Here is a 23,349-nt window from a genome sequence, read left to right as displayed (position 1 = left end):
TGTCCCCCTGCCCGTTCCCTTCCTGTCCTGCCCATCCCCTGCCCATCCTGCTCATCCTCCTCCTGTTCCCTGCTCGTCCCCTGCCTGTTCTGCCCGTCCCCCTGCCTGTTCCCTTCCTGTCCTGCCCATCCTGCTCATCCCCTGCCCATTCTGCTTGTCCCCTGCCCGTCCCCCTGCCTGTTCCCTTCCTGTCCCCCTGCCTGTCCTGCCCATCCTGCTCGTCCGCTGCTCGTCCTCCTGCCTGTCCCCTGCTCATCCTGCCTGTCCCCTGCCCCTGCATCACCAGCCACGGACACTGAGCAGAGGTAGGACCTTGGGCTGGGAGCTGGGGTTGGGTTTGGGGGCCTGGGGTTGGGTTTGCAGCAAAGCCAAGGAGTGAACCCCGAGCAAGAGGTGCAGGGATGCCCCCCTGCCCAAAGGCAGGACAAAAGGCACAATAATGGGGTGAAAAGAGAGGGATTGGGGTCCCCTGGCCACGTCAGCCCTTCCTGCCAGATCTTACCCTCTCCAAAGGGGGAAGTTCAGCCCGGAACTGTCACACAGAGCAAAACTCCCAGCCCATTTCAGGGCTGATCTGACTCGTTCCCACCTCAGCACTGCAGGGTTTCAGAGGCACATCCTGCCCCAGGGGGATGCACAGCGAGCTGGGGACGGTGCCATTGTCCCCAACAGCCTGACCTGGGCAGGACCTGACCCCAAATTCTCCTTCCCGGCACTCCCCAAGCTGGGTTTAGTGCAGTTTTGGGGTGTTTTGTTTCTCTTTGTCAACACCTTCCTCACCTTCCCCTGCCTGCAGGGGTGCAGAGCTGGGCTGGGCACTGCTGTGGGTTAAAGGTGGAGCTTTTAAAGGGGTGCCTTTGCTGGGTCCCCTTGAAAAGGTGGCTGGGTCCTCTTGCTCTCAGAAAAGCCTCGACCCACTCCTCTGACAGCTTTGCCTCCCAGATCCATCCAGCCCCAGCATCTTCCACCCCCTCCAGCCTCTGCTGGGCCTTAACGTTGTTTTTGCTGCGTGTTGGCAGCTCAGGGTCAAGCTCAAGGCCCCTCAGGAGCTGCTCAGCCTCTCCCACCCCTTCCCAGGGCTGAGCTGACACACTGAGGATTCAGAGGGGCAGGAGGATTCATGTGCTCCCTCCTGACACCTACATCAGTGTCCCCCTTTCTCCTCTGGGGTGCCAAGGTCACTGTCCCCCCCATTTTGCAGCCCGGGGAGGATCAGGGTGCTGAGCCTGAGCTTGGGGAGCACAAGGTGAAGCTGATGGTGACAGCAGGGCCTGTGGGGGTGTCTTGGAGTGCTCTCCCCAAAGAACACCCCCCTGCCCTGAGCCTTTTCCTCTCCCCTCTCCCTGGCACAGGGCACTCCATGGACGAGGACCGGCCCCTCTTCAGCACCTTCAAGCCCCTCGGTGAGGAGAGCACAGTCAGAGCCATGGCAGGATCCAGCAGCACCTCCAGGCAGGCCCAGGGGGCTTCAGAGCAGCCCCCAGGACGGCCCAGCAGACACAGCAGGGTAGGACATGGGGACAGCAGACACGGCAGGGCAGGACATGGGGACAGCAGACACGGCAGGGCAGGACATGGGGACAATGGATATGGCAGGGTAGGACATGGGCACACCAGGGTGGACACGAACCCAGCTCACCCTCCCAGGGCTCCCTCACCCTCAGGGGGCTGCGCTGGTGTCAGGGTCTCTGCTGCTCAGAGTGGCCCCAAGAAAAGTTGGGAAGTTTCTTTTGCCAGCCCAGCGCTTGAAGGAGTCAGGGCTCTTCATTTCTCGGTCTCAAGGTTGTTTATTGTGTCTTATCTATAAAAAATTTTCTCCTGCCCTGCCCAAGGTCCATCCAGCAGGACAGTTCCAGGCACTCTGCCTGCCCCTGGGGCAGTTTTATGTCTTTATACAAAAAACTACCTGTACAATATTTCCAATTACTTTCCAACACCTATGTCAGACAGTGAGCTTCCACTCTAAACCAATCTAAAAGTGCCACCATCACAGCAGAAGATGGAGGCCAAGAAGAAAAAGAAGCAGAAAGGCTGAACACACCCAGTTCCCTCCATCTTGCCTCCTGAACCCCCATTCTGAAAACCCTAAAATCTATTTTTTCACCTTATGATAACTTCACTATTATTCTATTAAACTGTTGTGGCTTGCTGATCTTCATACAAGGTTGGCAATTTGCTCCATGGCTCACAATCAAACCCACACAGGGGCATTTTGGGCTCTGTGCCAGGGTCCCTGTGCCACCCAGGCCAGCCAGAGGCTCCTGACACATTGTCAGCAGAACGTCCTCGCTGCGTGTCCTCACCTGAGCTCCCGATGCTCTCCCAGGTGCCCCCAGGTTTCTGGGCAGCCCCAGCAGCGCCGTGCCCGCCCGAGGATGAGGAGAGGGCGGTGCTGCGTGCCCGCACCAGGCTGTGGTTCCAGCAGACCCAGGCGCACCGGCTGGGCCCCGACGGGGAGCTGCCCTCGTGGTTCCACGGCTTCACCAGCCGCAGGTGAGCCCGGCGAGGGCAGGGGGGGTGTTCAGCCGGGTGCCCCCTCGCTGGGCACCCGGACGGGCAGCGGGATGGCGGGGAGGGGATGAGGGTGGATGGCACGGGGTCATTGTGTGGTTCCCGCAGGGAGGCAGAGGAGCGGCTGCAGGATCAGCCCCTGGGCTGCTTCCTGGTGCGCTTCAGCGAGAGCACCGTGGGCTTCGTGCTGTCCTACAGGTGAGCACAGCTGGGGCGGCCAGCTCGGGGCCCTCCGGGCTGCTGTGCCATGCTGTGCCATGCTGTGCCATGCTGTGCCATGCTGTGCCCTGAAATGCCATTCTGTTCTGTGCCATGCTGTGCTGTGCCATGCATACCATGCTGTGCCATTCCACACCATGCTGTGCTGTGCCATGCCGTGCTGTGCATTCCATCCTGTCCTACAGATGAGCAAAGCTGGGGCGGCCAGCTCAGGGCCCTCCTGGCTGCTGTGCCCGTGCCATGCCATGCTGTGCCCTGCCGTGCCCTGCAATGCCATTCTGTGCCATGCATACCATGCTGTGCCATGCCATGCCGTGCCATGCTGTGCTGTGCCATGCAATGCTCTCTCCCCTCCTGGCGGCTGTGCCCATGCCATGCCATGCCATACCCTACCATACCATACCCTACCATACCATGCCATACCATGCCGTGCTGTGCCATGCAATGCCGTGCCATGCCGTGCCATGCTGTGCCATACCATACCATGCCATACCATACCATGCCATACCATGCCATGCCGTGCCATACCATACCATGCCATACCATACCATGCCATACCATACCATACCATACCATACCATACCATACCATACCATACCATACCATGCCATGCCATGCCATGCCATACCATACCATGCCATGCCATGCCGTGCCATGCCATGCCATGCCGTGCCATGTCCCGCCAGGGGCAGGGATCGCTGCCGGCACTTTGTCCTGGACCAGCGGCCCGACGGGCACTACGGGATCCTGGGCGAGCGCAGTGCCCACCCCGAGCTGGCCCAGCTGCTGCAGCACCACAGCACGGCCCCGGTGAGCCCCTACCGAGAGCTCCTGAGCCTGGCACTGCCCTGCCCGCGGGTGAGTGCTGGGATGGCAGAGCCGGGGGGTCCTGGGGGGTTCTGGGGGGGCCTGGGAGAGCCTGGGGGGTCCTGGGGGTCCTGGGGGGTCCTGGGGGGTTCTGGGGGGTCCTGGGAGATCCTGAGAGATCCTAACAGATCCTGAGAGATTCTGAGAGATTCTGAGATCCTCTGAGAGATCCTGGGAGATCCTGAGAGATCCTGAGAGATCCTGAGAGACTCTGAGAGATCCTGGGAGATTCTGAGAGACCCTGAGAGGTCCTGAGAGATCCTAACAGACCCTGAGAGATCCTGGGAGATCCTGAGATCCTCTGAGAGATCCTGAGAGATTCTGGGAGATCCTGGGAGAACCTGGGAGATCCTGAGAGATCCTAACAGACCCTGAGAGATCCTGGGAGACCCTGAGAGAGCCTGGGAGATCCTCAGAGATCCTGGGAGATCCTAACAGATCCTGAGAGATTCTGAGAGATCCTCAGAGATCCTGAGAGACCCTGAGAGATTCTGGGAGATCCTGGGAGATCCTGAGAGATCCTGGGAGATCCTGGGATCCTCTGAGATAATCTGAGAGCTCCTGAGAGCTCCTGAGAGATTCTGAGAGATCCTCAGAGATCCTAACAGACCCTGAGAGATCCTGGGAGATCCTGAGAGATCCTGGGAGATCCTGAGAGATCCTCAGAGATCCTGAGAGATCCTAATAGACCCTGAGAGATTCTGAGAGATCCTGAGAGATCCTGAGAGATCCTGAGAGATCCTGAGAGATCCTAATAGACCCTGAGAGATTCTGAGAGATCCTGGGAGATCCTGGGATCCTCTGAGATAATCTGAGAGCTCCTGAGAGCTTCTGAGAGATTCTGAGAGATCCTCAGAGATCCTAACAGACCCTGAGAGATCCTAACAGACCCTGAGAGGTCCTGAGAGATTCTGAGAGACCCTGGGAGATTCTGAGAGATCCTAAGAGATCCTGAGAGACCCTGGGAGATCCTGAGAGATCCTGAGATCCTCTGAGAGATCCTGAGAGATTCTGGGAGATCCTGAGATCCTCTGAGAGATCCTGGGAGATTCTGAGAGATCCCCAGAGATCCTAACAGACCCTGAGAGATTCTGAGAGATCCTGAGAGATCCTGGGAGATTCTGAGAGATTCTGAGAGATCCTGAGAGACCCTGGGAGATCCTGAGAGATCCTCAGAGATCCTGAGAGACCCTGAGAGATTCTGAGAGGTCCTGGGAGATCCTGAGAGATCCTGGGAGATCCTGGGATCCTCTGAGATAATCTGAGAGCTCCTGAGAGCTCCTGAGAGATTCTGAGAGATCCTCAGAGATCCTAACAGACCCTGAGAGATCCTAACAGACCCTGAGAGGTCCTGAGAGATTCTGAGAGACCCTGGGAGATTCTGAGAGATCCTGAGAGATCCTGAGATCCTCTGAGAGATCCTGAGAGATTCTGGGAGATCCTGGGAGATCCTGAGAGATCCTGGGAGATCCTCAGAGATCCTGAGAGATCCTGGGAGATCCTGAGATCCTCTGAGAGATCCTGGGAGATTCTGAGAGATCCCCAGAGATCCTAACAGACCCTGAGAGATTCTGAGAGATCCTGGGAAATCCTCAGAGATCCTGAGAGACTCTGAGAAATTCTGAGAGATCCTGGGAAATCCTCAGAGATCCTAACAGACCCTGAGAGATCCTGAGAGATCCTGAGAGACCCTGAGAGATCCTGAGAGATCCTGAGAGCTCTGAGAGAACCTGAGAGCCCCGAGAGCTCCTGAGAGACCCTGAAAGCTCCTGAGAGACCCTGAGATATCCTGAGAGCTCCTGAGAGTCCCTGAGAGATTCTGAGAGCCCCTGAGAGTCCTGAGAGCCCCTGAGAGTCCTGAGAGCCCCTGCACATTGAAATATTACCAATCTAGCTGGACAGGACATGGCTGAGCTTGTCTGGCTCTTGGTGCCGAACCAAAAAGTGGCAACTGTGGTGTTTCACCCCACAGACACTTTTGGCTGTGGATTTGTGGTGTTTCACCCCACAGACACTTTTGGCTGTGGATTTGTGGTGTTTCACCCTACAGACACTTTGGGTTGGTTGGATTTGTGGTGTTTCACCCCACAGACACTTTTGGCTGTGGATTTGTGGTGTTTCACCCCACAGACACTTTGGGCTGTGGATTTGTGGTGTTTCACCCCACAGACACTTTGGGCTGGTTGGATTTGTGGTGTTTCACCCCACAGACACTTTGGGCTGGTTGGATTTGTGGTGTTTCACCCCACAGACACTTTGGGCTGGCTGGATTTGTGGTGTTTCACCCCACGGACACTTTGGGCTGGTTGGATTTGTGGTGTTTCACCCCACAGACACTTTGGGCTGTGGATTTGTGGTGTTTCCCCCCACAGACACTTTGGGCTGGTTGGATTTGTGGCGTTTCACCCCACAGACACTTTGGGCTGGCTGGGTGCTGCAGTTGGATGCATGGAGACAATTCCAGGCCTGCAGGAGCTCTGGTGGTGCTGGGATGGAGCTTCCCCCCATAACAGGGGCTGCTCCTCAGGTTTCCCTCTGTGGAGAAGCTCTAAGGTGATGGTGAAGGAAAGGAGTCGGTTCTGATGGAGGGTTGGGATCCAGAGCTTTATTCTCTGAGTGCAGCACCAGCTCCAACAGAACTCCCTGAGCCCGTGGTTGCTGCTCCTTTGAACCCCAGGGAAGGGGCAGGGAGCCACCAAGCAGGGACAAAGGGACAAAGGACACCTGGATGGCCCAATGCCCCCCCAGGGGTTTGAATGTGCCAATCACTCCCTGCTCTTCTGGAATTCCAGGGCTGACAGACAGCGCTGGGAGGGGAAAGCAGAAACGATTGATAAACCGGGCAGGGAATTATCAGGGCAGGGACACACAACACCTGCAGCCATCCGGAGGATTTTCCCAAGGGAAATCCAAGCATCACCAAAGCCGGGGTTGGAAGCCACCCTGAGCCGGCGCCCAGCTGGGTGTGCCCTGAGCTCGCACCCATCCCCACAGCTCTCTGCTCTCCCCGCAGAAAGAGGAGCCCCGAGGGCGGCCACAGGGTGATGCTGCTCATTCCACAGCGAGCCAGGCAGCGTCCACACTGCCAGAGCACAGCCCAGGGTCCCTGGAAACGCCCAGGGCCGAGGTAATGGGGCAGGGGGGATGGACAGGGATGGGGCAGTGACACCCACTGCCACCCTCACCTGTGCCAGGGAGGTAAAAACAGGCAGGAGAAATGGAGACACTGCACAAGGACAGGATGGGAGGGATGGCATGCAGAGGCAGCCACTGCCACCCTCACCTGTGCCAGGAGGGATGGAGGCACTGCCCAAGGACAGGATGGGACAGGGGGGGATGCAGTGACACCCACTGCCACCTTCATCTCTGCCAAGAAGATAACAGGGGGGATGGAGGCACTGGCAAAGAACAGGATGGGGAAAAGAGGATGCAGTGATACCCACCCCCAGCCCTTCCTGAGGGAGATAACAGGGCAGAGGGATGCAGTGACACCCACCCCCAGCCCTCACCTGTGCCAGGGCAGGAGGGATGGAGGCACTGCCCAAGGACAGGATGGGAGGGATGGGATGCAGAGGCAGCCACTGCCAGCCCTCACCTGTGCCAGGGAGGTAACAGGACAGGATGGGGCAGTGACACCCACCGCCAGCCCTCACCTGTGCCAGGGAGATAAAAACGGGCAGGGAGGATGGAGGCACTGCCCAAGAACAGGATGGGAGAGATGGGATGCAGTGACACCCACTGCCACCCTCACCTGTGCCAGGGCAGGGGGGATGGAGGCACTGCCCAAGGACAGCATGATGCAGTGACACCCACTCCCACCCTCACCTCCGCCCTGTCCCATCTCCCCCCAGGCTCCACCGTCTCTCCCTGCCAAGAGCAGCTCCCGGGGGGCTGCTCGGGGGCTGCAGAGCCCCTCCAGCAGCACTGCGGCCCCCGAGGCTCCCTATGCCCGGGTGCAGAGCCCCTCCGGCAGCACCGCAGCCCCCGAGGCTCCCTACGCCCGGGTGCACAAGGAGCCCGCCCGCCCCGAGCCCCCCGAGGCCAAGTACCAGCAGCTCATGTGCTTCCACGTCTACGCTGAGCCCCGCGAGCAGATGGAGCCCAGCCCCAGCAAAGCCCAGGAGCCCATGCCAGGGGCACCCCCCAACCCTGAGGGACCCCCCATCCCCGAGGAGCCCATCCCGTTCTACGCCATGGCCCGCGGCTGGAGCCGCCGTGGCAGCCCCGAGGAGAACATCTACTCCGAGGTGGCTCTGGCTGGGCAGGGGGTGCCCGCCCGGCCCCCCAAAGCCCCCCAGAACGCTTTCTCCACGCTGCCCCCCAAAGGCCGGCCCCACCGGCCGCTGTTCCGCAGCGTTTCCAGCCAGGACTGCAGGAGGAGGCAGCACTCGGGGGCTCCCAGCAGGGACACGGAGGACAGAGGAGCTCCCAGCACGGGCACGCAGGTGGGTGCATCCCCAAGGCAGCTCCAGAGCTCAGCCCCAACACCAGTGAAAGCTCCTGGAGTCTGGGGGATCGGGGTTTGCTCCACGCCAGGAGCACAGGGAACCTGCAGTGGTTTGGGTTGGAAGGAAGCCCATCCTGTCCCACCCTCTGCCAGGGGCAGGGACACCTTCCATGATGCTCCAAGCCCTGTCCAAGCTGGCCTGGAGCACTTCCAGGGAGGGGGCAACCACAGCTTTTCTGGGCAACTTGTGCCAGGGCCTCATCACCCTTACAGAGAGGAATTCCTTCCCAATATCTCATCCATCCCTGCCCTGTGCACTGGGAAGAATTCCTTCCCAATATCCCACCTAACCCTTCCCTCTGGCACTGGGAATAATTCCTTCCCAATATCTCATACATCCCTGCCCTGTGCAGTGGGAAGAATTCCTCCCCAATATCCCACCTAACCCTTCCCTCTGGCATTGGGAAGAATTCCTCCCCAAAATCCCACCTATCTCTGGCACTGGGAATAATTCCTTCCCAATATCCCACCTATCTCTGACATTGTGAAGAATTCCTTCATAATATCCCACCTAACCCTTCCCCTCTGGCACTGGGAATAATTCCTTCCCAATATCCCACCTATCCCTGGCACTGGGAAGAATTCCTTCCCAATATCCCATCTAACCCTTCCCTCTGGCACTGGGAATAATTCCTTCTCAATATCCCATCCATCCCTGCCCTCTGCACTGGGAAGAATTCCTTCCCAATATCCCACCTAACCCTGGCACTGGGAAGAATTCCTTCCCAATATCCCACCTAACCCTGGCACTGGGAATAATTCCTTCCCAATATCCCACCTACCTCTGACATTGTGAAGAATTCCTTCCCAATATCCCACCTAACCCTTCCCTCTGGCACTGGGAATAATTCCTTCCCAATATCCCACCTATCTCTGGCAGTAGGAGGCCATTCCTTCCCAATATCCCATCCAACCCTTCCCTCTGGCACTGGCAAGAATTCCTCCCCAAAATCCCTCCTATCCCTGGCAGCAAGAACCATTCCCCCTTATCCTGTCACCCCAATTCCCTACAAAAACCGAGTCCCTGTCCCAAAGCCAAGGGCTGGGAGGGTGAAACACCAACCCTGTGCTGTTTCCTGCCTCTCAATTCCCTCTCCCTGGGAATCCCCCCAGGTTGTGCTGAGCCCAGAGCTGGAGCTGGAGCTGGATGACCCCGTGTACAGCAGGAGCAGCCCCAGGGACCTGCAGCCCACGGCTGAGAATGTGTATGAGCAGCTGCCTGGGGACTGCTCCTAAACCACCTGGATCCTTGCAGGAGCAATCCCAGCCTCCCCATCACTGCAGGAAGCCCTTAGCCCTGGGAGGAGCTCCAAAGGTGCTGTTGGCCCCAGCTGGCAGTGCCAACCTGCTCCTCCAGCTTCCCAACCCTGCTGGACAGCACAGGGGGAGCCTGGCCTTACCCATGAACACATTCCAAGAGACTTCTGGTAATAAAATGAGGGGAAAAGGCTGTTACAGGAAAAACAGGGATGATTTTGGCACAGTTGGTGCATGCACTTGGATATTAAATTGGCCAGAAACTGGAAAAAAGGCTACAGGTAAAGCAGGGATGGGTTTGGCACTTGGATATTAAATTGGTCAGAAACTGCAGTGATGCCACACTGAACCTCCCCAAGCCCTGCCTGCTTCCTCAGCCACAAAATGTGGGATGACACCACTGTCCCAGGGCTGCCCTGTGGGGCACAAACCCTGGAGAGCCACAGTGGGGCTGGGCAGTGCCAGTGGTGCTCCCAGAACAGGGAGCCAGGATGGCCAAACCATGGCTTGGAGGGAAAAGGAGGGTTGGGGGATTGCAGCTGTTTTATCTCTGGGAAAATTCACTTCTGACCTTTCAGAGACCTGAATTTTGTTGGTCTCAGAGGGCTGAAAGTGGAACGGGAGCCCTTGGAACTTCCCTTGGTGCTAAAGCCAAGCCATAACCCCAATGAGAAATGGAAAGGGGAACGTGGCAGCTCCAGCCCCCACAGTGCAAAACCCCCTGGTCAAGAGGGTACCTGGATGAGGATCTGAGCCCCTGGTGATGGAAACAGGGCTGGGTGGGTTCATTTAGAAATATATTCCTTCAGCAAATCTCTTCTGGGAGGATTTCACTGTACATACAAGATAGGAATAAATTACTCAACAGTAACTTTATTCTGATCATTCAAATACTCAAAACAGGCTCTGCAAAGTACTAAACATACAGGGAGCTAAACTAAAAAATGAGATTAGTTTAAAATGTTCCTAAGAAAAGACTTCAGTCATGGGGGTTTGCCTGTTTTTAAGAGGTAACATGGGAGAAAAACCACCTCTTGGGAGTTCTTCTTACCAGAATAACAAATATTGGCCATTTGAGCCAAATAAAACCCAGATTGGTGGGAATATAAGTTAAATAACCAGGCCAGCTCTCTGCTCCCTTCAGCATCACCAAAGTGATGCCACAGATTTGGATCCATGGATTGGGCCAGCAGAGCTGCACAGGATTTGCAGTCGCATCACCTTGACAGAATTCCTTAAATAAAAATAAAAAAAAAGGTTTGATTTGAAGAAATTAGGGCTGGGCAGTCTCCTCTTCCCAGCCAGGAGGGTAAAGTCAACACTTAATTGAAACAGAATTGATACAAACAAGCTGGAAAAAAAAAAAAAAAAAATTACAGTTGGCAGCTCTCCTCTGTGTGTGTGCCCAGAGGAAAGTGCAGAGCTCAGCCCCAGGCAGCCACACGAGGGACATTCACTTTGATGAGTCTGAGAACAGCCTGGGGCAGGACAGGAGGCCTTGGGCTGGGGGAGAAGGAAAGAGGAGGAAAAAGGAAGGAAAATATACATGCACACATGGCTCAGGGTAACCCAAAGCCCTGAGTGTGCCAGGCAGGAGAAGCTCCCCTCCCTCCACGTGTGGTGCAGGTCAGGGGTGCCCCCTCAGCAGGGCTCAGCCTGTGGAGCCCAGAGCAAAAACACCCAATTAAAAACCAGGATATCAAAATTCTTCAAAATTCTTGACGTGAGAGGAGTGCTGGAGCAGCCCAGACACGAGGAAACAGCTGTGAGGACACCTTAAAGGTAAGGACCAAACTAAAAATTCCAAAGCCAGGCTTGCTCTTGGAACTCACCGTGTTTTAGAAAGGAAAAACGACATTCTCAATGCACAGCAAGTCCAAGAGAGGAGCAAAGTGGGAACTGGGAGTTTATTGAGCCTCTGCTGAAGGGTCAGGAGGCCCAGCCTGTTCCCTCAGCACAGGAGCTGCAGCCTCACACCCAGCACGTTCCCCGTGGTGCCTCGGGACCGTCCTTGGAACCTTCCACATTTACAAGGAGGGAGGGGAAGGATTTACAGCTGGAGTTTCAGGACCTGCTTGCAATGCCCCTTCTTCTGCCAGGCCAGGGAGTGCAGTGTCCTCCCAGCCCCATGCTGGGGCCTGGCTGATCTCCAGGAGCCCAGCAGAGCCCGGACACAGCAGGTGACAGCAGCCAAAAAGCAGGCCAGATGTGTCAGAATCCGTACTTGGCTTGAGTCTGCCTTCTGCTGAGCTTGTTTTCAGACCATGTGTTTTTCAGTTCCAGCTCCCTCTCCTTGGCCTGCAGAGATGGAGAGGATGCTGTTAAACCCTCTGTGTTTCAGTGACTCAGCAGCATTCCTGCCTCGTGTGGATTAGGGAGCCCTTCAGCCCAGAAGCCTCGTTACAGGGCTCTGCACAATCATCCTGACAGAAGCCTGGATTAATTGGGATGCACAGGCATTTCATTGATGCTGAAAAGCAGCTTCTCGTGGGGACAGGGGTTTGCACAATCATCCTGACACAGGCCTGGATTAATTGGGATGCACTGGCATTTCATTGATGCTGAAAAGCAGCTTCTCGTGGGGATGGGCTCAGCAGCCAAGCCCGGGGCAGAATCCAGGGCAGGATCCCAGGGCCTCAGAACGTGCAGGGAGGGAAAAGCAAAGCTGAAAGCTCAGGACTGGGAGCCCTTCAGATGAAAGCTCAGGACTGGGATCCCCTCAGCTGAAATCTCAGGACTGGGAGCCCCTCAGATGAAAGCTCAGGATGGGGAGCCCCTCAGCCCAAAGCTCAGGATTGGAGCCCCTCAGATTCAGTCCCGGGCCAGAATCCAGGGCCTCAGAACATGCAGGAAGGGCAAAGCAAAGCTGAAATCTCAGGACTGGGATCCCCTCAGCTGAAATCTCAGGATTGGGATCCCCTCAGCTGAAATTTCAGGACTGGGAGCCCCTCAGATGAAAGCTCAGGATTGGGAGAACCTCAGCCCAAAGCTCAGGATGGGAGCCCCTCAGATTCAGCCCCGGAGCAGAATCCAGGACAGGATCCCAAGGCCTCAGAATGTGCAGGAAGGGCAAAGCAAAGCTGAAATCTCAGGACTGGGATCCCCTCAGCTGAAATCTCAGGACTGGGATCCCCTCAGCTGAAATCTCAGGACTGGGATCCCCTCAGATGAAATCTCAGGACTGGGATCCCCTCAGATGAAATCTCAGGACTGGGAGCCCCTCAGATGAAATCTCAGGACTGGGAGCCCCTCAGATGAAATCTCAGGACTGGGATCCCCTCAGATGAAATCTCAGGACTGGGAGCCCCTCAGATGAAATCTCAGGACTGGGAGCCCCTCAGATGAAATCTCAGGACTGGGAGCCCCTCAGATTCAGTCCCGGGCCAGAATCCAGGGCAGGATCCCAGAGCCTCAGAACGTGCAGGAAGGGCAAAGCAAAGCTGAAACCTCAGGATTGGGATCCCCTCAGGGCCAGGACTCACTTCTGACCCCATTGGGTCTCACCAGGGGGTTCTCAGGGCCAGCCCCTGGTCCCCAGCCTTGTGCTGCCCTGCAGTGCTGCTGGACCAGCTCACACACCACAGGGAGGGCACTCACCTGGTGGATCAGGTATGTGATCTGGTGTTTTCTCCTCTGCTGTCCTGTGGGCTGATCTCCTTTTTTCTGGAAAAAGCAGGAAGAGGTGAATTGTTCAGCCTGCAGAGGTGCCTGCACAGAGCCATCCCAAGCATTTGTTCCCCATTAAACTGCAGATTCCTGGGGCTGAAACACTTCCTGGCTGGCCCTCCCCACCCACACGCTGTGTTCTGAGGAACTCCTCTGCTCTCACATGTCATCATTTACCCTCCCTGGTGAGTGCCCAGCACCCAGCACAGCTCCAGCAGGATTTGGGCACTGAGCAGAGGCTCCCTCACCCTCACCTTGCTGAATGACTTCATGGTCTTCTCCTCTGTCAAGGATTTGGTCAGCCACTGCTGGGCCCCGCTCAGCTGGTCGTCACCTTTGATGTCCACAAAGTTGATCTCCTCCCTCCCACGATTCCTCTTGCCCTGCAGACGTTTGAACTGGAGGAAGAACACAAGAGCTGCAATTACACCCAGCACTGTCCTCACACCAGGCACAGCAAAAACACTTTTCCAGCCGGGATTTTGATCTTTTGGAGATTTTCAGCGTTGTTGTACATGAGAGTATCTAAAACTACTCAGCATCAAGGTTATAATTTCATTTTCCTCTGCAGAAAGCAGCATTTGCTGCTGTTTCCAGACAGTGCCCATCCCTTGTGCTGGCATCTCCATGCCTAGGGTTAGTTTGGGGCCTCTCATGACAAGAGATTGAGGAGCCTGGAGCATGTCCAGAGAAGCAAGCAAAGCTGGGGAAGGGGCTGGAGCACCAGGAGAGGCTCAGTCTGGAGAAAAGGATGCTCAGGGGGGACATTTCTGGCTCTGCACAATTCCCTGACAGGAGGGGACAACCAGTGAGCTCTGCTCCCAGGGAACAGGGACAGGACAAGAGAAAATGGCCTCAAGTTGTGCCAGGGTTAGATGAGGTTGGATATAGGGAAAATTCCTCCACCCTGAGGGTTGTGCAGGCTGCAGTGGTGAAGTCCCCACCTCCAGAAGGATTTAAAAGCCACGTGGATGTGGCACTTGGGGACATGGTTTAGTGCTGGGTGATTGTCTTGGAGGCCTTTTCCAACCTCAACAATTGGTTCTATTCTGTATTGATGGGCCTGCAGACCCAGCTGGAGCAGGACCCACACATGCCCACAACACAGCACGAGGCCCCCCAGAAAAAACCACCCAGCCCAAAGCCCTGGAAACCCAGGCAGTGCTGGGGGGCAGGAGTGGGGCTGCCAAGAGGCTCCTGAGTTCTGGCAGAGCTCAAAGCCAAACTGCACAGGATTTGGGGACAGAAAATGGGGTGCCAACCGCTTCGTCGTTGATGAAGGAGGAGTCGGTGCTGCTCTCCTGTGGTGAGGCCTGGGCTGGTTCCACCTCAGGGTAGTACCCACTGCTGTAGTAATCCTGGCAGGGAAACAGGGAAATGGAAACCAGTTTGGCATGAGAGCAATCCTGGAGTGGCACCAGGCACAGACTGCCCCAGTGGGCTGATTCCATCAAGTGGGACAAAGCAACAAACACCCTGAGGGGCTTCTCACAAGGAGTGACAGGACAAGGGGAATGGCCTCCCACTGCCAGGATGGGATATTGGGAAGGAATTCTTCCCAATTCTGCCCTTGCACTGAGGTCCTGGCACAAGCTGCCCAGAGAAGCTGTGGCTGCCCCATCCCTGGCAGTGCTCAATGCCAGGTTGGACAGGGCCTGGAGCAACCTGGGATAGTGGAAGGTTGGAACCCTGGGACTGGATGGGCTTTAAGGTCCTTTCCAACCCAAACTAGTCTGGGATTTATTAGAATTTATTAGAATTCTATTTACTATAATTCTATAAACTATAATTTTATTTATTAGAATTATTAGAAACAAGCAGAGCTCAGACACCAGCTCCAGTGAGCCCTGACTATGCACCCTCACATGCAGGGCATTTTCACAGGAGTGCAGCTGTCAAACATCTGTCCAGCAAAGAACATCTGCAGCTCTCATGCTGTAGGAATCCCCTTGTGCTCAGTGCTGTGGCTCCCTGTGCCAGATAGCTTGGGCTGGATTCCCTGCCCTGTGTCCCAGGTACCTCACACAGGCTGGATTACCTGCTCAGGTACCTCACATAGGCTGGATTACCTGCTCAGGTACCTCACACAGGCTGCATTCCCTGCTCAGGTACCTCACACAGGCTGCATTCCCTGCTCAGGTACCTCACATTGGCTGGATTAACTGCTCTGTGCCCCAGGTATCTCACACAGGCTGCATTCCCTGCTATGTGCCCCAGGTACCTCACACAGGCTGCATTCCCTGCTCAGGTACCTCACACAGCCTGCATTTCCTGCTCCATGTCCCAGGTACCTCACACAGGCTGCATCCTGTGTCCCAGGTATCTCACAAAGACTAAATTCCCTGCCCTGTGCCCCAGGTACCTCACACAGCCTGCATTCCCTGCCCAGGTAGCTCTAAGGACTGCATTCCCTGCCCAGGCACCTCACACAGCCTGCATTCCCTGCCCAGGCACCCCACACAGGCTGCATTCCCTGCTCAGGTACCTCACATAGGCTGGATTACCTGCTCTGTGCCCCAGGTACCTCACACAGGCTGGATTCCCTGCTCAGGTACCTCACATTGGCTGGATTACCTGCTCAGGTACCTCACACAGGCTGGATTCCCTGCTCAGGTACCTCACATTGGCTGGATTACCTGCTCTGTGCCCCAGGCACCTCACACAGGCTGCATTCCCTGCCCAGGCACCTCACACAGGCTGCATCCTGTGTCCCAGGTATCTCACAAAGACTAAATTCCCTGCCCTGTGCCCCAGGTACCTCACACAGGCTGCATTCCCTGCCCTGTGCCCCAGGTACCTCACACAGGCTGCATTCCCTGCCCCAAGCACCTCACACAGGCTGCATTCCCTGCCCAGGCACCCCACACAGGCTGCATTCCCTGCCCTGAGCCCCAAGCACCTCACACAGGCTGCATTCCCTGCCCCATGTATTTCACAAAAGCTGCATTCCCTGCCCTGAGCCCCAGGCACCCCACACAGGCTGCATTCCCTGCCCAGGCACCTCACACAGGCTGCATTCCCTGCCCTGAGCCCCAGGCACCTCACACAGGCTGCATTCCCTGCCCAGGCACCCCACACAGGCTGCATTCCCTGCCCTGAGCCCCAAGCACCTCACACAGGCTGCATTCCCTGCCCAGGCACCCCACACAGGCTGCATTCCCTGCCCAGGTAGCTCTAAGGACTGCATTCCCTGCCCAGGCACCCCACACAGGCTGCATTCCCTACCCAGGCACCCCACACAGGCTGCATTCCCTGCCCAGGCACCCCACACAGGCCGCACTCCCAGCAGCAGCACCCAGCACCCAACTGGAGCCACCCAATCACCTCCTCAGAGCCCTCCCCTCCCCTCTGGCCAACAAACCCACCTGGTAGTACCCCCCAGGCTCTCCATAGGCAGAGGGGAACTGCCCATAGGGCTGGCTGCTGTAGTCCTCAGTGGCTTTGGGTGCCCAGCTGTGCTGAACTCCACTGGAGCCCACCCCCGTCTTGAACTCCAGCGGGGCGTTCGCGGCCGCGTCCTGGAACTGCGGCTGCGGCTCCGTGCCAGGGGGAGGCTCCTCCGAGCCCGGGTACAGGTAGGGCTCGGTGCCCACGGTGCCAGGCTCGCTCCTGTCCGACAAGGAGAAGTAGTTCTCTGGCTGCAGCTCCTCGTCGCTGTCCTCCTCCTCCTCCTGGGTGATCTGCTTGGTCACCTGCAGCGCCGCGCTCTTGGCCGCCGCCTTGATGGCCGACGGGGATGGGGTGGTGGGCACGGCCGGCTTGGGCACGGCTTTGGGCTTGGAGGAAGAGCTGGGGGGCTTGGCAGGCTTGGAGTCAGAGGAGTTTTCTCCTGCTTTCCTGGAGAAGGCGTAGGGCAGGAGCAAGCGGTTGGTCTCTTTCACCGGCGTGTTTTTGGGCTGAGGGAGCAGAGCGGACAAGCCGGAGCCCTCGCTGCGTCCCTGGTGATGTCCGTGCAGGACAAATGGATCAGAGAAAGGAGAGAGGGAGATTATTCACTCTTCATGACTTCCTGACAGTTATCCCACTCAATTCTAACACTTCTTGTGGGTTTCTCACTGCTTGGCCACTCTGAATACACTGCACAAAAAGCCAGGGGGATTCTGAGGGGAATTGTTGCAAATATCTGCCCAATTCAATTATCTGCCCAAGGAAATCAGTGTGGATGATTTACACAAGGTGATCAGTTTGGACAAATGGATCCCAGAAAGAAAAGAAGGAGATTATTCACTTTTCATGACTTCCTGACAGTTATCCCCCCAATTCTAACACTTCTCATGGGTTTCTCATTGCTTGGCCACTCTGCACTACATAAAAAGTCTGGGGGGTTTTGAAGGGAAACGTGGCAAATATCTGCTCTATTCAAGTATCTGCCCAAGGTGATCAGTGTGGACAAATGGATACCAGTAAGAAAAGAGGGAGATTATTATTCACTCTTCATGACTTCCTGACAGTTATCCCACTCAATTCTAACACTTCTTGTGGGTTTCTCACTGCTTGGTCACTCTGAATACACTTCCTCTTTCACCAAGACTTAAACTGGTGAGAAAGAAAGGACTTGAAAGCCACAGGATTTCAGGAATATCCCTAAAGCCACCAGGTGATCAGAGTGGATGAGTTACACGAAGTGATCAGTGTGGACAAATGGATCCCAGCAAGAAAAGAGGAAGATTATGCACTCTTCATGACTTCCTGAAAGTTATCCCACTCAATTCTAACACTTCTTGTGCGTTTCCCACTGCTTGGCCACTCTGAATATACTGCACAAAAAGCCAGGGGGATTCTGAGGGGAATTGTTGCAAATATCTGCCCAAGGTGATCAGTGTGGACAAATGGATACCAGTAAGAAAAGAGGGAGATTATTCACTTTTTATTACTTCCTTACAGTTATCCCACTCAATTCTAACACTTCTTGTGCGTTTCCCACTGCTTGGCCACTCTGCCAAATGTAAATGGGAAATGTAAATGTTGCAAATATCTGCCCAATTCATAAATTAGTGCCTCTTTAGCCAAGACTTAAACTGGTGAAAGTGCCCAAAAGCAAGGACTTGAAAACCCACAGGATTTCAGGAATATTCCTAAAGGCATGAGGTAATCAGTGTGGAGAGTGTGGACAATTTACACAAGGTGATCAGTGTGGACAAATGGATCCCAGAAAGAAAAGAGGGAGATTATTCACTCTTCATGACTTCCTGACAGTTATCCCCCTCAATTCTAACACTTCTTGTGGGTTTCTCACTCCTTGGCCACTCTGAATACATTGCACAAAAAGCCTGGGGGATTCTGAGGGGAATTGTGGCAAATATCTGTCCAATTCAATTATCTGCCCGAGGAAATCAGTGTGGATGATTTACACAAGGTGATCAGTTTGGACAAATGGATCCCAGAAAGAAAAGAAGGAGATTATTCACTTTTCATGACTTCCTGACAGTTATCCCCCCAATTCTAACACTTCTCATGGGTTTCTCATTGCTTGGCCACTCTGCACTACATAAAAAGTCTGGGGGGTTTTGAAGGGAAACGTGGCAAATATCTGCTCTATTCAAGTATCTGCCCAAGGTGATCAGTGTGGACAAATGGATACCAGTAAGAAAAGAGGGAGATTATTATTCACTCTTCATGACTTCCTGACAGTTATCCCACTCACTTCTAACACTTCTTGTGGGTTTCTCACTGCTTGGCCACTCTGAATACACTTCCTCTTTCACCAAGACTTAAACTGGTGAAAGTGCCAAAAGAAAGGACTTGAAAACCCACAGGATTTCAGGAATATTCCTAAAGGCATGAGGTAATCAGTGTGGAGAGTGTGGACAATTTACACAAGGTGATCAGTGTGGACAAATGGATCCCAGAAAGAAAAGAGGGAGATTATTCACTCTTCATGACTTCCTGACAGTTATCCCCCTCAATTCTAACACTTCTTGTGGGTTTCTCACTCCTTGGCCACTCTGAATACATTGCACAAAAAGCCAGGGGGATTCTGAGGGGAATTGTTGCAAATATCTGCCCAAGGTGATCAGTGTGGACAAATGGATCCCAGCAAGATAAAAGGCAGATTATTCACTTTTCATGACTTACTGCCAGTTATCCCCCCAATTCTAACACTTCTTGTGGGCTTCTCACTGCTTGGTCACTCTGAGTACACTGCATAAAAAGCCAAGAGGATTCTGAAGAGAAATGTTGAAAATATCTGCCCAATTCCCAAATTAATGCCTCTTTCACCAAGACTTAAATAGGTGAAAGTGCTCAAAAGCAAGGACTTGAAAACCCACAGGATTTCAGGAATATCCCTAAAGCCATGAGATGATCAGAGTGGATGATTTGCACAAGCAGTCAAACACTTTTTCCCATGACAATTGTTTAACCAAGTGCCCTTGTTATTTACCTGAAGAGTATTTTTTTTCTTTGCTGGTTCATCTTCCTCTGAATCTGACTGAGAGAGAAAAACCAGAGCTCAGCACAACTTGAGACATCAAACTAAAAAAGTCATGCTAATAAATCCCAGGAAAATAAACCCAAAGGGAGGGAAGAACTGCACAGCTACAGGTCAGGGACAAACAACAACAGAGTTACTGGAGGGGAAGCACAAACCACACAAAGGATGCAAAGTTCCCTGCAGGGATACAGAGAATTGTTCCCAAAAATGCTGAAATTGCTAAATATCTGGTTAAAACTTGTGTGGAAAGCCTGGTTGGCAGCAGAAAAGCTATCTTTATCCTCTCCTCCTCTTTCTGTGACCCCCCCAAACACAGCACTGAGTTCATCTGGGCTCCCCCAAATGCTGCCAGGCCACTTTTCATGGACAATGTTTATAAATCCACCAGTCCCCATGGAAATTACCCCAGTTCAGCTCTTCCCACAGGCACAGGCACTCCTGCCACACCAAAACCAGCGACACAACCATCACCTCCACATGGCAACAGGCTGGGCTATGAAAGCTGTCCCTGCCTGTGGGCACTGCGAACAGGGTGAGTTTTAAGGGTCTCTTCCAACCCAAACCACTCCAGGACTCCAAATGCTGGTTTAGGTGAGATATTAGAGAAAAATTATTCTGTGAGGGTGGTGAGGGTGCACAGAGAAGCTGTGGCTGCCCCTGGATCCCTAGAAGGGTTCCAGGCCAGGCTGGACAGGGCTTGGAGCAACCTGGGATAGTGGGAGGTGTCCCTGCCCATGGCAAGAGAGTGGGGCAAGACGGGAATTAAGGTCCCTTCCAACCAAACCATTCCATGATTCTGTGACAGTGCTGTCCCAAAGGAAATTCATCCTCTGTCCTCACCAGTGGGGAGAGGATGAAACCTCATCAGCAGGGATCCCAACTTAAAAACCAGATGGAAATAGACCTGCCTTCCCCTGCTCTCACTGTCTGGGTTCACAAGCCTGCAAGGCACAGTAATTACAAAAAAAAAAAAAAAATCCCACAAAATGAGAGGGAAATGGTCACCAAAAAGTTTAGAAGACGCCTGAAAGCCTTTAGACAAATAAGCAATAAACTGGCTGAAAAATCCACCACCTGCACAGGAAACAAAAGATGGTTTTGGGCTACAACGCCCTTGCAGCTCCACATCATCAACTCGTTAACTCCAGGAATAAGAAGGGTGCAGATAATCTGGGTTTGGCTGCATTCTGATTATAAATAAGGTTTCTATATCAGTTTAATTCTGCAAAGCGCTTTAGCATTAGGGCAGGCAGCCAGGACAAATCTCCCCGAGGATGACACAACAATAGATCCCGGTACACCTCGGTGTGACAGAGCGACGGAAGAGCCCCGCTAGGGGAGAAGTTTCACCCCCGAAGGGAAGGGCTCGGGTTCGATCCATACTCACATCCCCCTTGTGCAGCTCGGGCGCCGCGATCCGCACCGGCTCCGTCCTCTTCTTTGGCTTGGGGAGGCCCAAACCCGCCCCGGGGGAGGCAGCGGGGGGCGGGCCGAGGGGGGAGGCGGCGGTGCCCGCGTTCCTGGGGGGCGGCAGGAGGAGCCCCCTGGCCCGGGGGGGCTCCGTGGCCCCGTCCCCGCTGGCAGCCGGTTCTGGGGCGCTCTCGGTGCCGGCCTGGCCCGGCGGGGCGCTGCCGAAGCCGCTCAGGGTGGCCGGGGGGCCCATGAGGAAGGCCGGGGGTACCGCGGGGGCTCTGGGCGGGGGCAGCGCGGCGAAAAGCCCTCGGGATGAAGGCTGCTCGGCTGTGGATGGAGGAGAGTCGGCGGCTTCCTCCTCCTCGCCCGCAGGCTCCTCGGCATCGCTGTCCTCCTCGCTGCTGGCGTAGGCCACGAGGGACATGGCCCCGGGGAGGGCGGCCCTTGGCGGGCAGCAGCCGCTACGCGAGGCCGGGGATCCACCCTCCGCGCTAGGCCGCGCCGCCGCCGCGCCTTCAGCGCCCGCAGCGGGGAAGAAGGGGCGGGCGGGGGCGAGGCTACGCCGCCATGGCGGCCCCTCCCCGTGCGGCAGCGGGGCCGCGGAGCGAGGCAAAGCGACGGCGGCGGCTCCGCGCTCCCGGTAATGGCTGCCGGCAGCGCCCCGCTGCCCGCGCTGCAGCCGCGCAGGACTACAACTCCCAGCGTGCACCGCGAGCAGCGCTGTGCCCGCCTCCCTGTGCGCTCCGCCGCGAGGCATCACGGGAAATGTAGTCTGTGCTGCCACGCGGCGGGAGCAGGACAAGGCCGCGTTGCCATCCTCCCCTCTTGGCACGGTTTGGGCACGATCGGTGCTGCCAGCCCCAGCAAAAGCCTGGCCAGGAGCTGGGTTATCCCCCTGGCACTTTGCTGATTTTTGGTTTGATGCTTTTGGCCTCCTTCTAGCTCGTTCTGGCCTTAATAAAGCAATAAACCAGGCTGGAATTTGGGTCCCCAACACCCAGCAGAGCGACTGTAAAGTAGCAGCACCAAATAATTGTTATAGGTAATAAATGAAAAAGCTGAATTAATAGTAATAATAATGATGAAAGCCAAACGGAGATAAACGAGGAGTGTAGCCTGAACCCTGCGTGGTTTGGAGCACTGTGAAATCCAGCCCCGTCCCACCCCTCCTGGCCTGAGGAGTGTTAAAAATACAGAATTAAAAATAGGCATGGAGGCCTTGGGGAGCACGGGAGGATTCCAGGAGCTGGGACACACGAGTTCCGTTTTCCTCCATGTAAAAAATGTGTATTTTGATTGGCTTTTCTCAAATATTAAAATGAATATTGTATGTGTTATGTTAGAAAGTTATGCTGTATTTGTATTTGTATTTGCTTAAGTAGTGTGTTAAATATAGTTTTAGGTTATAACATAATGTTAAAATAGAAACTATGCTATGTAAAATACTTTTTGAAAGAGAAAAATAAAGTACACCAAAATAACAGCCACAAAACACCTAAATCTTTAAAAATATATATTTATTGCTCCATTATTAGAAAAAACTAACTTCTTCCTACCTTGCTCAGCCCTAAAGACACTGTTAAGATTAAGAAGAAGTTAACATTGACCAAACAAAATCCTTTGTTTAAATAGAATTTATATATCATGTATGAAATGTATGAATATGCGACAAACGATTACTTTTAAAAGTTGATCCTCTGTTAACATGTGTCCTTTTTCAGGCTTATTTTACCCAAAAAAAGATACCTGAACTGTCCATAACTCTTTATTTTTAATGTCTCATCATAACCCTAATTGTCCAAATTTTTATTTCTCTAATTATATTACTATTTTTATAACCCCTTCATTAAACTTTTCATATTTTAAAAACAAGTGCCTGGTGCTTTGCACAAATCCTCATTTCCCTGGGCCTTTGTCCATTTTTCCATAGCAGGTGGAGATTCCTGGGTTCTGTTCTCACCCCCAGAACAGGATCCTGCTGTCAGCCCTGACCCTGCGGATTGTTTATTTGTTTTATTTGCAGCTCGTTAGGAGAAATTAAGCCAAGGAAAGCACAAGGAGATGGAAAAAAAAAGAGCCCAGCCCAGGAACCCCAACTGCCAGGGCAGGGTGGAGGTTCTGGTTTTAGAAAATTTAATCTGAGTTTAAACTCAGGTTTGGTTGGGACAGCAGCACCCAGGTTTGGTCTGAAACGGGGACTAAAATGACAATTTAATCCAAATTTATTGGGACTAAGGTGACAATTTAATCCAAATTTATTGGGACTAAGGTGACAATTTAATCCCAATTTACTGGGACTAAAGTGACAATTTATTTAATCCAAATTTATTGAGATTAAGGTGAAAATTTATTTAATCCAAATTTATTGGGACTGAAGGTGACAATTTATTTAATCTAATTGTACTGGAACTAAGGTGACAATTTATTTAATCCCAATTTATTGAGATTAAGGTGACAATTTATTTAATCCAAATTG

At 54.1% G+C, this 23,349-nt stretch overlaps 2 protein-coding genes across 2 annotated transcripts; one reads left to right on the top strand and one right to left on the bottom strand.

The window, feature by feature from the left end:
* The first annotated feature begins 1,360 nt into the window (after positions 1-1,360).
* SH2D2A (SH2 domain containing 2A) lies at positions 1,361-10,232 on the top strand. The gene is made up of 7 exons (XM_063176171.1): positions 1,361-1,403; positions 2,247-2,493; positions 2,620-2,709; positions 3,417-3,588; positions 6,611-6,724; positions 7,449-8,042; positions 9,218-10,232. Exons 1-7 carry the CDS (start codon positions 1,361-1,363, stop codon positions 9,338-9,340), a joined length of 1,383 nt encoding a protein of 460 aa, XP_063032241.1. The 3' UTR covers positions 9,341-10,232.
* PRCC (proline rich mitotic checkpoint control factor) lies at positions 10,215-21,372 on the bottom strand. The gene is made up of 7 exons (XM_063176307.1): positions 20,848-21,372; positions 19,410-19,457; positions 16,393-16,965; positions 14,290-14,385; positions 13,282-13,425; positions 12,959-13,024; positions 10,215-11,659 (listed from the first exon to the last, which is right to left on the bottom strand). Exons 1-7 carry the CDS (start codon positions 21,295-21,297, stop codon positions 11,573-11,575), a joined length of 1,464 nt encoding a protein of 487 aa, XP_063032377.1. The 5' UTR covers positions 21,298-21,372; the 3' UTR covers positions 10,215-11,572.
* Positions 21,373-23,349: the final 1,977 nt, after the last annotated feature.

Source organism: Melospiza melodia, chromosome 25 (assembly GCF_035770615.1).
Source record: "Melospiza melodia melodia isolate bMelMel2 chromosome 25, bMelMel2.pri, whole genome shotgun sequence".
NCBI classification, from domain to species: Eukaryota; Metazoa; Chordata; class Aves; order Passeriformes; family Passerellidae; genus Melospiza; species Melospiza melodia.
This window is presented reverse-complemented; position numbering and strand designations above follow the sequence as displayed.

Excerpts from the sequence above, each read along its gene's own strand:
- SH2D2A (XM_063176171.1), top strand. The coding sequence starts at position 1,361 with ATGGACGAGGACCGGCCCCTCTTCAGCACCTTCAAGCCCCTCG. Across the intron at positions 1,404-2,246 it reads CAGCACCTTCAAGCCCCTCG|GCCAGCCAGAGGCTCCTGAC; the intron begins GTGAGGAGAGCA and ends TGTGCCACCCAG. Across the intron at positions 2,494-2,619 it reads CACGGCTTCACCAGCCGCAG|GGAGGCAGAGGAGCGGCTGC; the intron begins GTGAGCCCGGCG and ends TGGTTCCCGCAG.
- PRCC (XM_063176307.1), bottom strand. The coding sequence starts at position 21,297 with ATGTCCCTCGTGGCCTACGCCAGCAGCGAGGAGGACAGCGATGCCGAG. Across the intron at positions 16,966-19,409 it reads AGAAAAAAAATACTCTTCAG|GGACGCAGCGAGGGCTCCGG; the intron begins GTAAATAACAAG and ends GGACATCACCAG. Across the intron at positions 14,386-16,392 it reads AGCCTGGGGGGTACTACCAG|GATTACTACAGCAGTGGGTA; the intron begins GTGGGTTTGTTG and ends TTTCCCTGCCAG.